This window comes from Passer domesticus, chromosome 20 (assembly GCF_036417665.1).
Source record: "Passer domesticus isolate bPasDom1 chromosome 20, bPasDom1.hap1, whole genome shotgun sequence".
In the NCBI taxonomy this organism is placed as follows: Eukaryota; Metazoa; Chordata; class Aves; order Passeriformes; family Passeridae; genus Passer; species Passer domesticus.
Window position 1 is genome coordinate 7,266,528 of NC_087493.1, and position 21,885 is coordinate 7,288,412.

Consider the following 21,885-nt stretch of genomic DNA (forward strand, 5'->3'; position numbering starts at 1 on the left):
GCCTGACACGCCTACATAAACAAAACAGGATTCTATACAATTGTGATATGAGCAGTCTTGGGTGATAAATCAGCAAGAGCCCAGCGCATCTCAGCCCCAATCCATGGTAAAATAAAAGAGCAATAGGAAGATTCTGCCCCCCTGAATGCTGGGTGCTGGTGCTGTGAGGGTCTAGTTTGAGGAATCCTTATATAGCATATTAGAACAAAGAGGTTCCAAGAACTGGCATTGCAGTGCCTGCATCAGTTCAGCTTTTCTGGTGTCACAACAAAGCTGATACACAAAGGGGAGAGAAGAGTATGAAATGAACAGTTTCCCCCATTCCATTTGCACCACACATACGTGCCTCTGGGGAACAGATGGAAGAAGTGAACGTTGTGTTGAGAGAGGAAAAGTGTTTGAAGGTTTCTCAGGAAAGGAAACCAAGACAGATGTCATGCTATGTCATGTGTTAAAACCTTGATCGTGCTTCCAGAAATGAGGTATTGAATATATTGCAGGCCACGATCTGTGCACTTGTGCCTTAAAAGGAGGCTGGATAGGGGCCAGGAGAGTTGCTGCACCTAATTCAAAGGATACTCAGGGGGTGTGGGCACCTTCCCATTTTAAAAAGAGAAAGAAAAAAAGACCGAGTGCACAGCAGTGGGGTCCAAGCCACATGTGTTTGCCCCACGAGGAGCACAGGGAAACCTCAGAAACTCACAGCGCTGTGAGGCTCAATTTTGGGTCGTTCCATGGCAATGGTAATGCAGTTCAGGAAAATGATCACCAAGACGACGTGATCGAACATCTTGTGAGTGATGATTTTATTGCACATCAGACGGAATCTGTTGAGACAAGAAAAAAAAAAAAGAGTAGACACAGACTAGCTATTAATGCTCAGCTGGCTGAGGAGACACGCAGCAGCTCAATGCATAGCAGGGGAATTGAGCACTCTGCTTGCAAAGCAGATGAGCTCCAATCTCCCAATCCCCTCCCTGGCAGAGCTGCACACCGAGGGCAGATTGGGTTATGAACAGAAAGGGATCTGATCTACGGAACTGAGCCACAAATTTCAAGCCCTGGGAATGTTCACAGAGGGATTTGGTTACTCGGAATGGGGCGGCTGCTTCCATGACTCAGACACACAGCCAGGTTTGGATCTGCCCCTCTACCTGCTTCCTGGTGCTCAGGTTTAGCTGAAATAAAGGAAGAAATACTCCCAGTGAGCCCATAAGGGTTGAGCACACACGAAAGCAAGGGGCAGAAGCTATTTATTGTGACAGATGGCTGTACACTGACCCAGGATTTATAATACCGTGTTACATTTCCCAAAGTCTGTTTCTGAAAATCTCTCTAATCTTTGTATGAATGAACCTGAACGCTGTCCAGGGCCCTCAGCTCCAGCACAGGAAACCCTAGGGTGCATGGGTGCATGTCTGGGGGAATGCATTGAACAGCATGGAGCTTGCTGGCTCCCCATGGCTAGGCTTTGGGAAGGGCAGAGCTGGGGGCCTTCAAGCAAGGAGAGGGTGTTCTCTGAGAGAAAGGGAAGGAGGAGGACAGAGAAGTTGAGGGGGCAGGCTGAGAAGATCAGGGAGTCTTTTGCTGTGGTGGGGCAAATTCAGATTTTTTTCCTTAATGTTGCACCTCTCCCCCTTGCTCCAAGCTCATCACACTCCACCAAGTGAAAAACTTGCAGAGCACTGGCTCACTACCAAAGGAAATGAGGAACCTGATGAAGCTGCAGCCATGCCCTGAGCTGTGGGTCTTGACTGGACACTCCTGTGCCCTCTGCAGCCAGCAACTGTTTGTTATTCAACCCTGATGTCATGCTGGGGCAAAGGAAGGGCTGGGAGTTTTGTGGACTGACATACAGAGACCCATCTGGGACAAACAGGCAGATATAATGAGGGCATGCATTGTTACCATCCATCCTACCACACCAGCTCTGCCCGAGTGCCCTGCCTTACCTGGAGTGAGGGGCGAAGATGTAGATGGACCAGGAGTCCCTCTCCTTGCAGCAGGCAGGGAGCCGTGCCCGCACCCAGGCCTTCACACGGTCCCTTTTGCTCTGAGGGAAACGTACAGAGTGGGAGGAAAATACACAACTGTTAAAACAACAACCCCCCAAAACTTCCATGTGAAGGACTCGGGGCAGCTTATCACTAAAAACTTATATTCAAGTGCTCAGTAAAGCTGAAATAAAATGATTTTTTATTTTTTTCCCCTGGGCAGGGAAAAGAGCTCTGGCAGCCAGATGAGGGCTGTGCCAGCCCTGTGAGCTCACAGCGCTCGGTGTTGATTCTTCCTCTGCATGGTAACTGCATCTGACACACGGTTATCCAAGAGGACAAACAGGATAAATACAACCCTTGCCCACTCAGTGCCTTTAAATACTCATCAGGTGTATTGCCTGAACCTTCTACTGTATTTTGGGGGAATTTTTGTGGGATATTTTTGTTTGTTTTTTTAAAAAATAATATAGAATGCTTATGTCAGAGGTTATAAAGAGAGCAGAGGGAGGGATTCCTGCTGCTTGCTGGGCCAAGCCCTGTGTCCACGCACCACTGTAAAGCTGAAGAAATCATTTGAGGCCCAAGCTTTGGTCCAGGAACACAACGGTGATCATCTGCCTCTCATTCAGCATGAAGAGATTAGATGGGAGATTAAAAAGCCAGAAGGGAACACCGTGGTCAGCCTGACCTGCATGAACATGGACCATCCAATTCATGCAAATTAATTCCTGCTTGAAAACACAGCACATCCTCAGCCATGCATGCTTATGTTATAGGCTGTCTGCAAGGTCATTTCAGGTCAGGAGGGTAGACTGCAAAAGCCTGAGCCAACAAGACAACCAAAGACATCAAAAATTGGATGTCAGGGGGAAGCCTCACCCTGGCTGCTACAACTGATATAAGTTTATCACCTTCTCATCCATAGACCTCCAAAGGAAAATCAAGATCTTTAATCCCACTGGCAAAGCAGTGTTAGCACCCTGTGCATGGACAACCATTAAAAGCCAGTCCAACATCTTGCTCACCACACCAGGTCTTCCCCAGCCCTTCCACATCAATGCACCAGAAGGTAAATGCACAAACCAGTGTGTGCACTGTCACTTTCCAGATTAATAAAAAACAATTCTTGCTCTTTAATAAGCCTTATTTCTCTGCTACCACCTGGGCTTGATGGGCAGACCTGGAAATATGACTGCATGAGCTCTTTGAAGTTTCTTCTGGAGATTTCAGGGCTGTGAGGCCACAGAGGGGTGTGAAGGACAGCACAGGAATCACCCTCACCCCAGGAGCACCTGCACTCCAGGACTAAGGCATTTTTATTTATTTCATCTAGGAAATAGGGAGGGAGGATTCATTTTGAGGCAAACTGCTGGCACTTGAAGTACTCCGGACTGTAAAAATGGGATTTGTTAGAGTAATTGAGTGGAGTAGAAGAAGTGCTTTCTCTTCCTACAGACACTCAGACTAGGGTCTCATTAGTGATGGAGAATAATTGGTGTAGTGCCTGTTTAAATGAAAGCCCTTGGTGACAAACTGAACCCTTCAGAAAATGAAAATCACCTTGGCAAATAAGAAAAAAAGTTTGAATAACAAAAAGAAAAGTTAGAGCTTTCTACCCTGATCCTTCAGTGATCCATTCTTCCCTCAACTTCTACACACACACCACACACCAGTGGGGTTCTGATTGTCTTGGATGTTCTCACATCTCTTCCAGCTTCAGGCAAAGAGCCAGAACTTCTCCCTTCTCTCTAAACTGTATTTAACAGGGCATGCATCCTTGGGGTTGTGTTATCCCTTCAAGCAGCCTGGTTAGTCCAATTATCCATAGATTTAACAAAGGTAAATAAATGGATAAAAATCAGGTGTCTGCTCAAAGCTGTGGTGAGAGCAGCAATTGCTACCCTAGCCTCTGGACATGGAGTAATAGCTACGACTCAGTCCAGTTCATTTTGTGAGCTGGAAGGTTTCCAGAAGTATCTATTATTCAAAGCAGTTCTGGTATTTATCAAGGGGATTTGTAGTGAATGGTAATGTGTCAGCAGCAGAGAATGATTCTTTATGTTCCTTTTGTCCAATTTTAATGCCAAAGATATTTTGGGGTTTGGCTAATTGTTGCAGCTTGCAGTTAATGGGCTAAATCAGATAACAAAGGCAAAAAGTGATCTCCCATCGTGGCTCTCTGTTCAGAGGGTTACAGTAAGGGTGAGCACCAGGACTCAGCTGGGGCTGCAGCCCAGCTGCTCTGAGCAGGGCAAAGCACATCCCCAGAAACCTAAACTCACAGGAATTACTCCATATTTCCACCATGGAGTGGAAACAGCACAGTTCACTTAACTTGAGCCAAAAGTAAGGTATTTGTGAAATAAACCCAGAGTGTTTCCAGCCTCAGCCCTGGCCAAGGCTTTCCCAGCGAGGTCCAGGCAGGCTCCAAGTGCTGACAATGGGGCTGATTGCTGCTCAAGCCTGCATTATGTTCAAATATATCAATTATATGGCTTAAATCACACCTATTTGTTCATAAACCACACCTGGACAGGATGAACAAATATGTGGGGGACAAGAAAACTAATTTTAATTCAGTTGCCAGTGACTTGGACAAAATCTCCCTGGGTAAGCCCACCCAAATCCCTCACCAGAGGCAGCAGGAGCCAGGATGTGGGAAGATGCTGGGTGCTAACAGGCAGCAGTGGGAATGAAGCCCCTCAATCCCACGGCAATGAGAGCTGCTGATAAATAGCTGCTTTTAAAAGTATTATTATTATTTTTAGGAATTTCAGATATTAATGCACTTCTGAGGGTAGGATGAAGGCAATTGGCAATAAAAGATGACTGATGCACTCCTCAGAGTAAGGAAGAGGCTTAGATTTATAAAAGATTTATTATAAGGATGGAGGAGCTGCTGAAAAATGCTCTGTGAGCAGCAGAGGACCTCCAGGCAAGCTGGAAGCTGCACAGAGATGCTTGAGACCTGATCATTTAATTTTAATATGCAACAGGGACAGGCTGAGAGGGTTTGGGAATGGCTGGACCATACCCCACAGAGAAAAAGTGGAATAGGCAAAGAAAAGGAGCTGAAATAGTAAAATGCAGTGACATTTTGGAGAAGAGGGGACACATTGGTTGCATATTCAATATTTTCCTTACTTTATGCAGTGAGCACTGAGCAATTTGGGTAGAAATCACCCAAAAGCACCTAAAATCCAGCAGCTGGAAACAACAAAGACCTGGCAGCAGATCCCTGATCCTGGTCACAGCCACGGGAACCCAAGAAAGCTGTGGATCACTGTCTCTGTGAGAGTCTTCTTGTCTGCAGTGACGCGATAAAGAACAGATTTCAGCCCCCTGGTTTCCTAGTTCTGGGGAGAGAAGCTGTCAGGGGCCTGATTCTGGCCCCTCAGAGAGATGGAAATTCAGAATAAAGAAAATAATTGAAGAAATAAAGAAATTCATCGAAGGCAGCAGAGCTGCACTAATGTAGGGGTAGCCTGGGAAATCCAGATGAAGCCTTTGCTCTTCCATTAATTTCTGCACAGAGACAATCAAATCCAGGCAGCAAGGAGGGATGCAAAGCTTTGATGTAGAAGGGCATATTTAGGATTACTTTGATCTGAGTAATAGTCAAGTTCTTCTCTTCTTTTGTTCATGGGTAGTTTTTTATTTCATTTTTTAAATTTAAAATGTGATTCTCCCCCTCCCCCTGCCCAACTTTATCAAGGCTAATTTAGGAGCAGAGTTTCTCCCCAAATGTCAGGAGGGAATCGGGAAGCCCTGCAACCTGGGGGCTCATTTTTTAAATCTAAGCAATATCTTCTTATCCATCTGGTTTACTGATTTGCAGAGAAGACATATTTCAGAGCATGGGAAAGGCACAGCTAGCAGCAGGTATCCCAGTTGAGGCTATCCCATGGGCTAGGACAAATTTATCTTCCCTATTCTGTCAATTCTTCCCCTTGGCATTTGCTTCTGACTATTAATGGGAGGGTATTAAGGTGATTACACCCTCCACAGCCAGAGCTCAATGCACAGAGGCTGATGTTTGGTAAAGCAGATGATAAAAATTAAAAATCTTATTTAACAGTTCATTGTCAGCAGTGGCTGGGAGAGGAGGGACACATCTCATCACACCATGCCCAGAACAAGGGGGACTGCTGGCTTTTGATCCTGAGGGGGGAAAAGGAAGGGACTGGTAGGATGATTGGAAAAGTAGCAGACATTGGAGAATGAGGGAAAAAAACCCTAGTCAGCAACAAAGAGCATGGTCTCTTCAACACTTCTAATAGTGGGAATTTTTTCCAAAAATAATTACTGCTCCTTTTCTTAAAAATTCAATTTATTTTATGAAAGCTAAAAAGCAGGTTAAGACAATGAGTAAAAATCCCAGGCTGAGGATCCACGTTGGAGATGAAATGGGATAATGGCTTTTTGCAAAGGCGGTTCACGGCTGAGTGACTCCATTCTGCCAGCACTAACTCTCCTTCTCCTCCTGTAAGGAACAGGGGACTCTGGAGTCAATGCCACCTTTCACTCCCCTTCACATGATCCCAGCTCCATTTTCATTCAGTGAAGTCAGTGAAAAAGAGTAAAATCATGTCCACAATCTGCAGCTTTTCTGTTCTCAGAGCAGCCCCTGCTACCATCACATCTCTACCAAGCCTATCTATTTCCCCAAAAGAAACAGTCCCCCCTGGGGATGACACATCAGACCATCACACTTTTAAATCTGGGAGCAAGGTATAATCAAACAAAGAGATAACCTGGGACAAGCAGGAAACAGTCCAAAACTGGCCCCAATGCACACGTGATAGCCAGAACTGCGACACCCTTGTGCCCAACTCAAGCCCAACTATGCCAGTCATGCAAACAGCTTTGGAAAAGCAGTCAGATTCCCCTTTTTTCCATTTAAGATACAAACATCCACCTGAAAAAAGGATTAGGAACCCTGATCCCTTCCCTACACTTGCAGTCTTTTCAGCTTATATTTCCTAAATGACAATTTTCAGGCCTGTGAAATGCCTCTTCAGATGGAAATTAATGCAGAGTCTCTGAAATTCCCACCATCTCCACGGCACTAATGCCACCATGGGGATGGGAGTCCAAGCCATGCTCTTTCTTTGCCTACAGAAGTTTTCTGATGCTGATGTGGAGGCACAAAACTGAATAATAACTGGAAAGCAGGGAGATTTACCTGTTTTGCTTTTAAAAAATAAACAACAAACAAACAAAAACAAAAAAGAAAACCAAAAATGAACCCATAAAAGCAAGTACTTCCAATAGCCTTCAGTCTGCATGGTTTAGTGGAATCTGGACAGTTTTGCCCTGATGTCTCCATCATGAGCCATCTGATACTGCATGTATTACTTACTTGGATACCAATCCCATTTCTGAGAGCATCCACTACCTAGAGACCTTCTTGGGTGACTCTTGTCTAGTCTGGTGGTGATGGTGAGACCCAATCCCTTTTGCACCCACTTGTGCATCCCAAGAAAGTGACAAGCTTTATTTTGACAAGTCATAAAACCTAAAATGAGAACGTGGCACTTCCTTACCATGCTACCTTCATCATCGCCGTCATCACCATCCTGGTGGGGCTCATCCAGGTGGAGCTGGTGCAGCAGCAGACCTGGAGAGGTCCTCCCATTGCAGTCCTGGTGCTCGGAGACAGACGTTCTGGTGCTGTGCATGCTGCTGGTCCGATACAGGGAAGGCACCTGCAGAGTATCCTGGAGGTCAAAGGACCCTTTTGTTTCCAGCGACTCCATGCGGTGAGGCAGAGAGCCGTTGAAGCTGCCGGCCCGGCTGGAGTGCTCCTCATCCGAGCTGTCCCCTTCCTCCGAGCTCTCCTTCCCCTCCCCGGACAGGAGGGACCGGCGCTCGCCGCTCTGCCCCCGGCGCTTGAGGCTGGGCGCCCGGCCGATGCTGTTCCAGCTGGAGCGGCGGCTGTTCCACGAGCTGCTGGCACGCCAGGGACTGTGCGGGGAGCTGCGGGCGCTGGGCTGCGGGAAGGACAGCGACAGGGAGCGCGTCAGATCCGTGCCAGCCGCCCCAGGCCAGCGGGGACGGCTGGATGGATGGATGGATGGATGGATGGATGGATGGATGGATGATGGATGGATGGATGGATGGATGGATGGATGGATGGATGGATGGATGATGGATGGATGATAGATGATGGATGGATGGATGGATGGATGGATGGATGGATGGATGGATGATGGATGGATGGATGGATGGATGGATGGATGGATGGATGGATGATGGATGGATGGATGATGGATGGATGATGGATGGATGGATGGATGGATGGATGGATGGATGGATGGATGGATGGATGATGGATGGATGATAGATGATGGATGGATGGATGGATGGATGGATGGATGGATGGATGGATGATGGATGGATGGATGGATGGATGGATGGATGGATGGATGGATGGATGATGAATGGATGGATGGATGATGGATGATGGATGATAGATGATGGATGGATGGATGGATGGATGGATGGATGGATGGATGGATGGATGAGGGTGGATGGATGGATGGATGGATGGATGGATGGATGGATGGATGATGGATGGATGGATGGATGGATGGATGGATGGATGGATGGATGGTGGATGGATGGATGGATGATGGATGGATGATGGATGGGTGGATGGATGGATGGATGATGGATGAATGGATGGATGGGTGGGTGGGTGGATGGATGGATGGATGGATGGATGGATGGATGGATGGATGGATGAGGGTGGATGGATGGATGGATGCATGGATGGATGGATGATAGATGATGGATGGATGGATGGATGGATGGATGGATGGATGGATGATAGATGATGGATGGATGGATGGATGGATGAATGGATGGATGGATGGATGGATGGATGGATGGATGGATGGATGATAGATGATGGATGGATGGATGATGGATGGATGATGGATGGATGCATGGATGGATGGATGGATGATGGATGGATGGATGGATGGATGGATGGATGGATGGAAGGATGGATGGATGATGGATGGATGGATGGATGGATGGATGGATGGATGGATGATGGATGGATGGATGGATGGATGGATGATAGATGATGGATGGATGGATGATGGATGGATGATGGATGGATGCATGGATGGATGGATGGATGATGGATGGATGGATGGATGGATGGATGGATGGATGGATGGATGGAAGGATGGATGGATGATGGATGGATGGATGGATGGATGGATGGATGGATGGATGATGGATGGATAGATGGATGATGGATGGATGGATGGATGGATGGATGGATGGATGGATAGCCCCATGGACGCGCTGAGCGTCTGCAGGGGGAGGTGATGCCAGTACCGGGGACTTGAGCTCATGGACAGCCACGGGGTCCACGGAGACGCCGCTGGCCCGGCGGGACTCGTAACCCTGCGCCGCGTCCCCGAACACCGCGCTCTTGGGCATGGGCATGGGCGTGGCGGCCGTGTGGATGATGAGCGGCGGGGTCAGGCTCTTCTTCAGCTCCGGGTGGTCGCTCAGGGCCGTCACTGGAAGACACCAGGAGGGTTTCTAGGTGTCACACCTCAAGGGGGAACACCTGCAGCCCACCCGTGGGCAGGTGAAGTTGCTGCGCAGGGAAGGCTCTGCTCTGAGCACCTGGGGGATGTGGGCCAGAAAGACCTTCTGGAGAATTGGGTCGTTCAGCCCAGCAAGGGGATGTCAAACAGGAATGGGATCCGCTGTCAATGGGATCAGGTATCAATGGTAGAGGACAGCACACCCAAAATGTCACTTGTTGCCCCCTCAACCTCCAATTAACACCCACCAGCTGCAGCCCTGGGAAATTCCTGCCCACTCCCTCCATCCTCTTTCTCCAAACTCCTCCAGCAGAGACACCCAACAAGCCCAGACTTGGGGCTTGATGGGGAAATTAACTGTTCAAATGCAATCATGTCTCTCCCTGCCTGCATCCCACAATCCCACCCCAAGCCTGCTGCAAAGTCAAGCATGACACAACTGGGACTACAGCATTTCCTCTAGGAGGGGTTTTTCCTTTTGGACACACTGTTTTCACAGCAAAGCAAGATTTCTGTGGAAGGGCCTGTCCTCCCAGGGTTATTACTCACAGGCTGGATTTGACAAGTTTTTCTTAAGTTCTCCCTCCTCTTCCAGGCTGTGGGGGAAGAGATCCCCCTCGGAATCAGACTTGGAAGCATCACCCTGGAGCAAAACAGAAAGCTTCAGCAAGGAGTCTGAGGGGCCACAGTGCACGGACAGCCCTCTGCAAATATGGATTCCTGTGTCCAACACCACACCTTACAGATCCACTGAACTTGGTACCACGATGCAACATCACCTTCCACAAAATGATGCATGCACAGGTTTATACCACAGACTAATTAACCTCCTATCAGGAAGACGGATTGCCTCTGGCTCTGAACATGGTCCCAGAAAGGGATCAGGAGAAAAACCAAACTATTGCTTAATTTTTGCTGCTGGAATTGCATATGTGGCAGATGTTAGAGAAGGACCAATATTGATGAACAATTTGAGGACAAAAGATGATCCTACTAATCTCACTGAATTTATACACCTAAAACTCTCTGGGTGTGGCTCTTTCTAGTGATGCTTTGGTGGAGCAATCCAGGGTTCAGAAAAGGCACAACAGACCCTGAACTTCCAACATGAAAAATGTGACATGTCCATGGACGCCCCATCAGCACAGAGAGGATCCAGGTGGCAGAACCCAACATCAGCTGCCATGAGGGACCCTCCCAGCTGCCACACACAAGAGAAGAAGGGTTTTGGGAATTTACACTGGATCATTTGGGAGGTTTAAATTCTGCTGTATCATTTTGAACGTTGGTTGTTGAGCGAGGCCTGCCTCCTCTGGCAGGTATCCATCCTCAGGTAGAGGAAGATGATGCTGAGCATTGTTCTCTGCATGGTGCCTGGGTTCTTGCTCTGTCTTGTGGCACAGACCCTGATTCTGTCCATTGGCACTGCAGAAAGGCACTTAGGGTGTGGTATAGTTAGGATACACCTAAGAGGGGCAGAGGTGCTCGCCAGAATGACTGATACCCATCCAAAACGAGGAGGATTCATGGCTGAAACCACTGCTCTGGCAAAGGGCACCAAGCCCTGACACAATGGAGAAGAGGTGGGAAGGTGGGGGAAGATGCTGGGATGGGAGAAGCCAAGCAGATCCTCACTTCAGCAGTGAGAGCCCAGGAGCCCCAGAAAACCCCACCAAGGCTAAGCTGCGTCCACAGGAGCCCTGGCCAGCACTGCTGAGGTTTGGTGCTAGGGTACCCATTGATTCTAAAATCTCAGAAGGACCCCAGCCTGGGACAGAAGGAAGAGATGAATCCAACACAGGATCATGAGGTCAGTGCCCCATACCTCATTATTAATCAAAACCCCAGAGGGATGAGTCCCAATACTCTCCCCTGTTTAGTGTGGGGTCACTAAACTATTAAGGATATTTTTTCCAGGCAGGCTGGACACACAGAGTTATTTTTAAGGCAAAAGAGAGTGTGATGTGAAGTGTTGGCTCAAAAATCCCCTGAGGATTCAGGATTTCTGTGCTTTTCAGGGAAGCTCCTCTTGCAGGATGCAGTCTGACAAGGTCAGGAATGCACCTTGCAAGGGGAAGCAGTAAAGTCAGGCTGGCCTGAGCTTTGCTGGAGTCAGATCCAGTTTCTGAGCGAGCAGGGGCTCCAGCTGGCTCCAGGTATGCTCCCCACAGAGGCTCCCAGCTCAGCCTGTCAGCAGGCCTGCCAGGAATTACTCATTTTCCCTAATGGGTTATTAAAAAGAAATAAATACTGGGAAGAATTTATCATGATTTATATTCCTGGAGTGCTCTTCAACAGCCCTAAGGAAAGTTTTAAGGGGGCACAATGAGATGTGTGCCGAGAGGGAAAAGCAGAACTACATGGGGATTTCCCACCCCCTTCCCCAGCACCAAACCCCATGTCTGAAGGGCAGTGAGCATCCCCTCCCAAACACCACGTGCCAGACTCGGGACGGTGCAGGCAAACATCTCACAGCTGGTGCTGCTGCCCGTTACCTGTTCTTGCACTCCCAGTTTGCCTTTCTGGATAGAAAAGGGGTTATGAGAGAACAGGGAGTTAAAATCCTTTTGGGAAATGAGAGTATGTCAAGCTGGACCAGGCAGTACAACAACTAAACCAGCCTGTACCAAAAGGAACTGACACACTGGGATACAAGGGGAAAGGGCTTTTGGGCTGAGGAAAAAGCCAGGCTTCTTGGAAAAGACAGAAAGGGAAGTGAGTGGTAAAAAGAGACATGAGTTTGGCAGAGGGTGAGCTTTGTGGTGTGCTGTGCTTCAGAGATCCACAGCTTCCTCGGACCTGAGCGGGACCATTTCACATCCTGTAATGTGACATTGCACTGGCCATCTCAGCATTCCCACAGTGCAACTGCTGCTGTCTTACCCTGTCCTGCAGAGCACAGGACTCCCATACACACATCAACACACTCACACACAGCCCTATCAAAACAGGTTTGATTCCAGGTCCCTTCACTGCTAGGCATCCTCCCCCACCTGCATGAGGGAGCCTTGGCACGCGTGCCCTGCAATCAGCACCACCATCCACGTCCCCAGAGAGGTCCCTGGGGTGTGACTGTGCCGTGGAGAGGCTGTGACAGCCTCCTGGGGAGCCTTCCCCAGGGCAGGCACCCAGAAAGTGGTGTTGGCTGGAGCCACATCAGCCACTTTGAAGCACCCACCTTAATTTACCTGGGTCCCCCAGAGAAGGAAGGGACTTAAAATCAGGGCTGACTCAACAATGAGGGCAACAAGAACGACAAACCAAAAAAAACCACTTCCAAAACACTCAAATAGACCCCAAAAGAATGACAGCCACCACGATGAGCACAGCAGCACGGTGTGTGACCAGGCACCACGAGAGAGACAAGCACGGTGGCGGTGGGATGCACCGTACGTACCCCCGACGAGTCGACAGGCAGCTGAATACAGCTTAACTGCCCACTCGCTTCTTCTCGCTTGGAGAGCTCCTGAGGGAGAAACGGGGGGAAGGAAGAGGGAGGAAGGGGAAGGTGGGGTTCAATTTTCAGTTTCAACAGCAGGACTGAGTGGGCAATCAAAAAACACAGGAGAGGAGGAAGGCAAGCAGAAGGGAAGGGGGAGGAGGGCAGTGTGTGGCTGCAATGGAGAGCCAGGCACTGGATCCATTCCACTCAGCACAAGGTGAGAGTGGGATCTCAGGTAGAAAGAAGCCCTTTGAAGGGACCAGCCTTAAACCCTTTAAATTAAGTGTTTCGAACAGAGTTTTCTTCAGCTCCTAAGTGATAATTGTGCTAATGAAACACCAGCTAATTACTGAAAACATGATTTTTTTTTGCAGCTGTATAATAGCATCTTTATTTATTATGCCTTCATTAAGCAGCAATGGAGGCTTTTAATGAATGTTTGATTAACATAATATCAGTGCTCTTCCAGGTGAAATGCCTAATTTAAGGAGAGACACAGTCTGCAGTGAGTTCAGATCCCTGCTCAGCCCTGTTAGTGGAAACACCCGTTTAAATCAGGAGTCTGCAGTCGGGGGGCACAGCCCCATCCTGGGAAACTTTGCCACACCCAGGACCCCAACATTTCACAGCACCAGAAGCCAGCCTTTCCCTGCTCACTTGGAGAATAGACATAATTTTTCACCTTGTTGTGTTTCCCCTTGCTCAGGGGTGGCTCTCCCAGTATTCCTCAGCATTTTTCAGCAGTGTGGCAGTGCCTGGTCCTCTCCCATGGGGCAGCAAGAGGCTCCATGCTGAAGCAGTAGGGCACAGATTATCCCACCAGCTGAATTTCTTGCCTACAGGGCAATGGATCTTTCCTCTGGCTGTTAAATGGTTACAAAATTCATCCCAGCCTAGGCTGGGATGAAGAGTTTAAGTCTTGCCTGCAATGTGATGGACACTTAACTTAAAGTCTTTGCTTGTAACAGAGAGAGACATGGAAAAGCCATCTAAAGGGAAAAGATGGAAATTTTCCTTTCGCTAGGAAAATCCCACTGAAGCTAACAGGAATGCAATAGGCAAGGGGTGCAAGAAAAACACCATCCAAAAATCTCTCCTGCAGGAAGATTGACTGTTCACTTTGGCAAAAGCCCAGAAGAAGTTGAACATCTGTATTTCCCCCAGGATGCTACCTCTAGAAAGCAAGTAGCATCCTGCAGAGAAAAGATGGGGAGGCTGGAGGACCTGGGGTGCCAGGGAGGGAGTGGGGCACAAAGGACAGAAAGGATCAAACCCACAAGTGAGGGCAGATGGGGACAACAGGACACAGAGTGGGAGGATTACCAATGGAAAAATACACCTTGGAGATAGCACTATTAGGAATTCCCTCGGGACAGGAGCTTTATGCCTAAGAGGAGTCATTCCTTGCTTCAGAGAGAAGTCTCCAAGGCAGGCACTGGAGTGGGCACGCAGCAATTTCCAGTTAGCAGCTCAATCAAACAGAGTCCCTGCTCACCTTCCCTGCACCAACACCAGGGTCCAATTCAATCAGGTAATGTGCAGTCAAAAATAATCACATGGCAAAAAGTCCTGCCTGTGCCTTTTGCATGAGAGAAGCTGGTTAAAGGAAACATTCCAAATTAAAGGCATTAATTCCAAATTAAAGGAAAAAATGGGGAAAAAAAATTCCTCCACTTCAATCCTGCAAAATATATTGCTCTGTATTTAAAGTTTGGAAGAGGCCCTTTTAGTTTTTCAGCTGCTTATAGTCATCTGCTGCCTGGCAACTGGGGCTGCAAAGCCATGCACTAAAATTAACGACGTGCTTGTGGATTGAGGAAAGGCACTCAAGGACCAGGGAGATAAAGGCAGCAGCCCCAGGATTGTGTTTCAGCCCAGAAATCTCAAGGAGAATGGAAAAAAAATCCCAACAAACTCAACTCAGAAGAGTCAAGTGCAGACATGGGCATTAGATGCTGGGGTTTGTTTACAGGGAGAGATGATCTCTCTATTAATTCTGCTTAGGAGAGGATCCTCTGTGTGCTGGCTTGCAAAAACCAGAATGTGATCTTTTCACAAAGCTACACACCAGCAAAGCTGAATAAACATAAACCAGCAAGGCCAGACCTGGGGCCTGACCTCCAGAGACATTTGCTCCAGTCTGCTGCAGGAAACCTGGGATGAGCCAAGGGCTCTCTTGGTGCCATTACACCTTACTGGATGAATGCAGAGAACCCAGAATAACGAGGACGTGGAAGGAAGATTGTTATGAAAAAACTATCATCAAGGCTGACATATAAAAGAGCAGTGTAATCAGAGTCACAAATTATAGAAATATGGTGTGAGTTTGTCAAAATTGCCATGGCTGTGCAGGACTGACAACCCGGGTTTGGTCTTTGGGGGCTGCACTGGTTCCTGGTCCCTGTGATCACCTCAGCACTGGCATGAGCATCACTGGCTTCAGGCTGTCCCAGTGCTGTCCTAAATCCAAGGTTCCTCCCTGATTTACACAGCACTTAAAGCACATTTCAGCTTACACAGATATCTTGGATATCCTGGAGTTGGCTTGGAGCAGCCCCGTGCTGCCCTGGCAGAGGAGACGTGGGGGCAGCTGATGGGGCAGCCCTGCTGCAGAAAACTACCAAGAGCAAATTTGAGGAGTGCTGCAGGCAATTCCCTGACTCCAGTGGAGCCATACCCTCAAGGACACCATCACTGGAATAAAACCACAACACATGAAGCCAGGACGTGACTTTACAGGGAGTTGCACCATGGCACAGCTGGCCACAAGGCAAGGGACAATTTGCTGCCCAGGAAGAAGCACGCTGCAGTGGTGGAGCAGGAGCATGGTCCTGCATGGAAAACCAGACTGAGCCAAGGAGCAGAGGAGTCAGCCTCCCTTGAGGGCCAGGGGCTGGCAAATTGGCTGCTGCATTTAAAGGCTGTGTCCTTTTCTCTGCATAGTGGGTGCAAAGATCCAGGTGATCTCCTGCGCTGGTGACCTTCAAAGATCAATTTGCAGATTGAACAAAGGCTGGATTTCAAAGCTGTCATCAGGAACAGACGAGGAGCTTTGTACCTCTTCTTACTTGGGCAAGGGAACATTTTTGGTATTTGAGAGAACTGGGCAAAGGAACATTTTGCTCTTCGAGAGAACCCAGCAGTGATTGTCCGTTTGGCTGAATGGTGGGGGACATTTACAGACAGAAACAGCTACAACAATAACAATTAAAAAAGAAAGGCACCAACATGTAGAAAGAGAGAGATGATACAAAAAAAAATTCTTCTTACTATATTCTGGTATGACTCCATTAATTTAACTCCAAACTTCAAAAATTGTAATGATAATAAAAACTGTTCTGTTTGTAGGGTGGTAGGATATTATAACACACATGCAACAAACCTCATATAATATTTCTTCACTCCAGAATGCTTTAAAAAGTCAGAGATAATGTGTAGAAGCACAGGCCATATAAGCAGATTCTAGTGAGGAGTTTTAGGTTGCATTTACCTCTCCAACCAACGCCCCAGGCAGGGTATAAGGGTCCCCTCCCCTTATGGGTGTTCTTGAACAGCTGGAAAACTTCTGCAAGGAGCAGGTGAGCATCACAGGTCCCCACTCTGAAGGGTACCAGGTGACATGCACACCCACTCCAAGCTGGACAGCTGGATTGGCATTGGAAAAAAATGTTGAGCTCAAGCCTATGTGCCCCTCAAAGCCTCCAGCAATGCAGGATGCCTCATGGAAGCTCCCATTGAGATGAAGCAGATGGCAGAGACCAGAAATCATGTACTTTAAAATACACAGAGCATTGCAGGGCTGGAAACGGGAAGAGCTCCGTGAATGCATACCATGAAAAAAGATAATCATGTCACTAATCTCTTACCAGCCTGTGTAAGTTTTCAGGAGGGGCCTTTAATCTGGATGACAAATATGGTGAAAACTGTTTCAAAGAGACTGTCACAGCAGTGATCCATCCGCAGTGCCTGACTCACACCTCAGTTCCCACTCCTGCATTAATGCTAACAGTGCTTTTCATTTATGCCCTTCATTTAGAGGGTTTGTTGTATTAAATTGCACCATGGCTACGGAAACAAAAGAAGTTAAAAAATAAGAAGACCTAATAATTTACCCTATTTTTTTCCCACACCACTTCTGTCAAGGTATTGCTGTCCACCTCAGAAATCAGATTCCAGGATCTGGAGGTCCTAAAACTTGAGAAGAAAGCAAAGGCACAAGCATGAGGACATTACCTCTGTCTGGAAACCCTCTACCAGGATGGCCACCAGCAGATTGAAGAGAACGTAATTCCCAAATGTCATGAGAGCGATGAAGTAGAGAGCAGCCCAGGATGAGGTGGAGGCCATGCCATTGTAAAGGACCTTGTTCCAGTCTTCCTGGGTCAAAATCTGCAGAGGAAGGGTATGAGGACTATGCAGATACTAGAGGGTAGGATGCTGGGTATCCACGCTCTGGATAGGCCAGAGAAGCATCCTGCTTTTAGGGTTTCCACTGTAGCTGTAACTACAAGAGGAAAAATCCCTTCTGAGCCACAGAAGAGAGAGAACCAGAGAGACTGTGATTCCCAACCACCAGCAAGGACCTTGTGCAAACTGCCCTGTCCCCCATGTCCAGGGACAGCCATAAGGGAGGGTAACATCACCCTGCTCAGACCTTTCCTTTCGTCAGCCAGAGGGACTTAAAGTCCTTCACAGATCCCAGGGTTAAAGGGCCCAGAGCTGCTAGAACAAAAAAACTGCATGTATTGGCTTTAAACCAGATTCCATTATTTGTCAAAATACCACTACAAATGGTCCTGACCTTCTCCTTTCCATCCCTTCCCTCTACATTTACTTTCACCCACCCAGTCCATACCCTGCAAACACAAGAGCCTCCTGACTTGGCAGCCCCTCCTCACCAGGGTTCTGATTTAGTCTGGAAAACAGTCTGAAAGCCCCCATAAACCTACACTTGTGTTTTTGGGTCATCTCCTTTCCATGGCATGGGGCTTCACTAAACCCTCCTGGATGCATTGGAAAACAACCCCAAGTCTTTGCAGTCTCAAAACGCCCATCAGTTGTTGTATTTTCCATTTTGTACCTGGAAAACAGTGACGATGGCCCAGAGCAAGGAGTCAAAGTTCTTCCTGTCGGGCAGAGTGTCACCATCCCGCTCCGAAGCGAACTTGCAGCCAAAGAGGTGCATGCCCAGGATGCTGCAAGTGACAGGAAGCAGGGGCTTGACAATAGGACCACCACACAAATCAGTAATCACACAGCAGGGTGACTCTCTCCTGATTTCACCTGAGCAATTCCTGTTTATGTTTTTTTTAAAAAGATGGATCCTTTGTTCCTTGAAAAACATGCCTTGAGATCACGCAAATCAGTTGTGAATTTAGGTCAAATCTGTCAAGGAGTTTCAACCAAAAAGTATGTCTGCTCCTTATTTTTCTTCTGCTTCATTTTTTATAAGTCAAAACATTGTCTTTCCACATTTTCTAAACAAAATGTTTTGACTTTCTGTTTTGCAATGACACATTTTCAGCAAAATATGCTTCAAATGAATTAGGAAGACAAAAAGGGTTTCTGTGAAATGCCTGAATAAGACATATCAGGGGACTCAAAACAGCTTTTTCAATTTTGACAGAAGAACAGAATACCTTTCATTATGGATAGATACTAAAAGAATAATCTGCTTTTCCCTGCTCTCCGCTAGTAATCTGAATAATCAAATTATTTACAGCTCTACTGAGCACCACACCTGCAAATGGCAGTTTTGGAGTCTCACTGGAAGAAGAGACATTATGCCCTGGAAGAGACTGTCTCTCTTCAGCCTTCCCAGTGCCTGCATTGCCCAAACACCACAGTTGGCTGTAGAAAGAGGAAGGCTCTTCTCAAAATCTAGACCAAAATCTAAAAATACAGGGCTATGCCAAACCTGCTTGTAACATTTCTACTTGTCTGAAGACGAGGCCATGAAAAAGCACAAGCACCACCATGTCTGACATTCCTTTAGGAACACCATCCTCTTCTTGGTAATATTTTTATCACCAAACTTTCTGATAGTTGGTAAGTAACGGGATTGTTGTCTTGGGGTGATGTCAAGGAATCATCCAGCCTGAAAGGTTTTCTTTGTAAACCATTTTGCAAAGAAATCTCATCTGGCTAACTGAGAGAATTTAGGGCAGCAAACCACAGCCAGCAATGCTGTTCTTGGGACCGTTCAGCACAGCCGTGTTCTGGTACGGACTCTGCCACCTCCTCATCCCATCACGGGATCCCATCTAAAAACCCAGAGCAGGCTCAGGACAGGGAACTGCAAACACTCACCTAAAGATGAAGATGAAGAGCATCAGCAACATGCAGAAGGTGGCCACGTTGTCCATAGTCTTCATGAGGACGACGAGCTGGCGTTGCAATGCCGGCATGAAGCGGACCAGCTTCAACACCCGCATGAGACGAAAGGTGCGCAGGACCGAGAGCCCCCCGCCCTGCTGGCCCACAATCTCCCACACGCTGAGGAGGACAAAAAGTGTCAATGCAAGGTGACAGACAAAGCCTAATTGCAAAGGCCGAGAGGAGGGGCAGTGAACGGGAGGTGAAATTCGGAGGGAAGAGAGACGGAAAGTGGGCAGAGATGTGCTGCCAATGCCCGCGGTGATCTGGACTCTGTCCAGGCTTGCAAAGAGCAGAGCCCTACTTGAGTGTCAAAAATATGCCTGGAAATCAGTGACTGCAGCTGCAGGGGCAATTATAGCCTTTGCATGTGCCAAAAAAACAGAGATACTTAATCGGGCACTGGTTGTGCCATTTGGATCCCAGACTATCCCAAGACATCAGGACTGATAGCTTTCTGCTTGGGCCTCTCTCTAAAATGACCGCAAAATAATCCCAAGATATGTATTAGCAATCATGCATAAGTGCATTAATTACAGACAGAAGTGTAAAGCGTCACAGGAAGGTATTTATGCCAACTCTCCATTGCTTTCTGTTTAATTAAACACCCAAATGAGGAGAAGCACACATAAAGAAAGCTCAAGGTTTGTACCTAATCACCACAATGATCCCATCAAAGATGTTGTATGGATTCTTAATGTAGCCAAAAGGACCATAAACAAGGACTTTCAACAGCATCTCCAGGGCAAAGAGGCTTGTGAAGACGATGTTGCTGATCTCCAGGGCATTGGTAAGTTCCTCCGGCTGGGGAAAGAAGAGGAGGAAATTGAGAAAACAAACAGCCAGCTCCATATCCAGAAATCACACATGGAAACACAACAAGCCCCAATACTGCAAGTGTGAGAATACTGATGCAAATGATGTGGTGAGAAAATGGCAATAACTCACTCAAAGCCCAGGAGTTGGAAGGAAAATACTTTCAGAGTGTTTAAGGTTTAGAAGTCCATTGTAAATTCACCAGGTAAATCTGGACATGGACTTCACATTAATCAGAGCTTTAGTACCACCTCAGGAGGTTTAGGCAGGAGTGGCATGTACTGAGGCTTAATGCTTTGACATCCCCCACACTGATTCTCCTTATGCAGAAGGGAAAGTCAGGCATTTTCTCACATAAATATCCCTTTAGGGCCTGTCTTTTTATTTAGTAGCTCATCAAAAGATTTGAGCTAAGATTTTTCAAAAGCAGAGATCTGAGGTGATATAACCAGAATGGCTCCAAAAAAAAAATCTCATTACTCAAAAGAAATCTCATTATCAGGTGGCCCCAAATCTGCAGCTGAGGAAGGGCCCGATGCTGGCATTTCAGGACAGGCAATCTGAAAATAGAGGTATGAAAAAACCACAAAAACTTAACAAACAGACTCCTGGTAGTCTTAGACCTAAGTTAATGCCTTTTATGGTTTTTTTTAGCATGTTTCACAGAGGGTTCCCAACAATGCCTGCAGATGCCCAGTGCTTCGTTTTCCCCGACAGGTGGGCAGGCATTATTGGAAAACATATGGCAGAAGACAAAACCTGGTGGTGTAGTCTGCGTGGGATCAGTCAGTGGCAAAGACAGAATCCACATACAAGATCACTTCTCCCCGTTTAACCCCACGACACAGTTGCAGCTGCTTGGTTCTGCTGAAAGGCTTCGTTGAAGTCAGGGAGCTGACATCCTGGTGGGGTCACATCAGCAGTGCTGAGGTGGCACACAGCATTGGGCTGGCACAGCTCACCTCACACCTCACACACAGTGGCTCCTAGGTTCCCCTGGGGTATTTTGGCACTGGCTGGTCTAACTTGTAACCCCCCATGTGGCTTGAGATGCCTGGACCATCACCACAATGGGTTACGGCCAGATGTGCATGCTTACAGCAGCCACACCACGAGCAGAAGACAACACAACACATGCAGTTGACTGCACCTTCCACTTACATGAAACACATTCATGACTGGCCAAAAACTTCCTGTGACAGACCAGGAGCTGCTACACCACAGCACAGGCTGTAGGGTTTCACTTGAGGTGACCCAGCCCCAACATGATGGCAACCACAAGAGTGGAGACCTCAGGGGCAGGATCAACACTTGGTCAACCGTGCTTCAAAAAACTACAGTGACCAAGGGGATCATAAATACATGCTGGCAAAAACACAGACAAATCCATTTAGGCATTCAAATATTTGTTTCCAAGGGTTAAACTACCCAGGCCCAGCCTTTGCATCTCAAGTTCCTCCAACCCAGCTTGAGGGTAGATGGGGACTGAAATTGGTGTGGTGTTATCTCAACAAGGTAGTGAATCCCTGAGGACTTGCACGGATAATATCCCTGCACGGATATTGGCAGGAGCTTGTGATGACACAGATAGCAAAGGAGGAAACAGCAGCATTTAAAAGAAAATGTAATAAAAAACTAAAAAAAAGAGGGTGTTGAACACAATTTATACCTCAAACATCCTTGC

At 47.5% G+C, this 21,885-nt stretch overlaps 1 protein-coding gene across 20 annotated transcripts in view; it reads right to left on the reverse strand.

Moving 5' to 3' along the window:
* The window catches only part of CACNA1G (calcium voltage-gated channel subunit alpha1 G), a 146,278-nt gene that overhangs the window by 48,702 nt on the left and 75,691 nt on the right, over positions 1-21,885 (reverse strand). For 10 of the 20 annotated variants that reach the window (XM_064395827.1, XM_064395820.1, XM_064395813.1 and 7 more), the window contains exons 11-21: positions 20,038-20,189; positions 19,320-19,505; positions 18,091-18,205; positions 17,244-17,399; positions 12,966-13,034; positions 12,064-12,090; positions 10,118-10,211; positions 9,351-9,538; positions 7,544-7,990; positions 1,953-2,053; positions 704-827 (exon numbers count right to left, since the gene is read on the reverse strand). In XM_064395827.1, coding sequence (XP_064251897.1) covers positions 704-827; positions 1,953-2,053; positions 7,544-7,990; positions 9,351-9,538; positions 10,118-10,211; positions 12,064-12,090; positions 12,966-13,034; positions 17,244-17,399; positions 18,091-18,205; positions 19,320-19,505; positions 20,038-20,189 — 1,659 coding nt within the window. The remainder of the gene's footprint in view (positions 1-703; positions 828-1,952; positions 2,054-7,543; positions 7,991-9,350; positions 9,539-10,117; positions 10,212-12,063; positions 12,091-12,965; positions 13,035-17,243; positions 17,400-18,090; positions 18,206-19,319; positions 19,506-20,037; positions 20,190-21,885) is intronic. The other 10 variants (XM_064395823.1, XM_064395816.1, XM_064395831.1 and 7 more) reach the window with 3 other exon arrangements.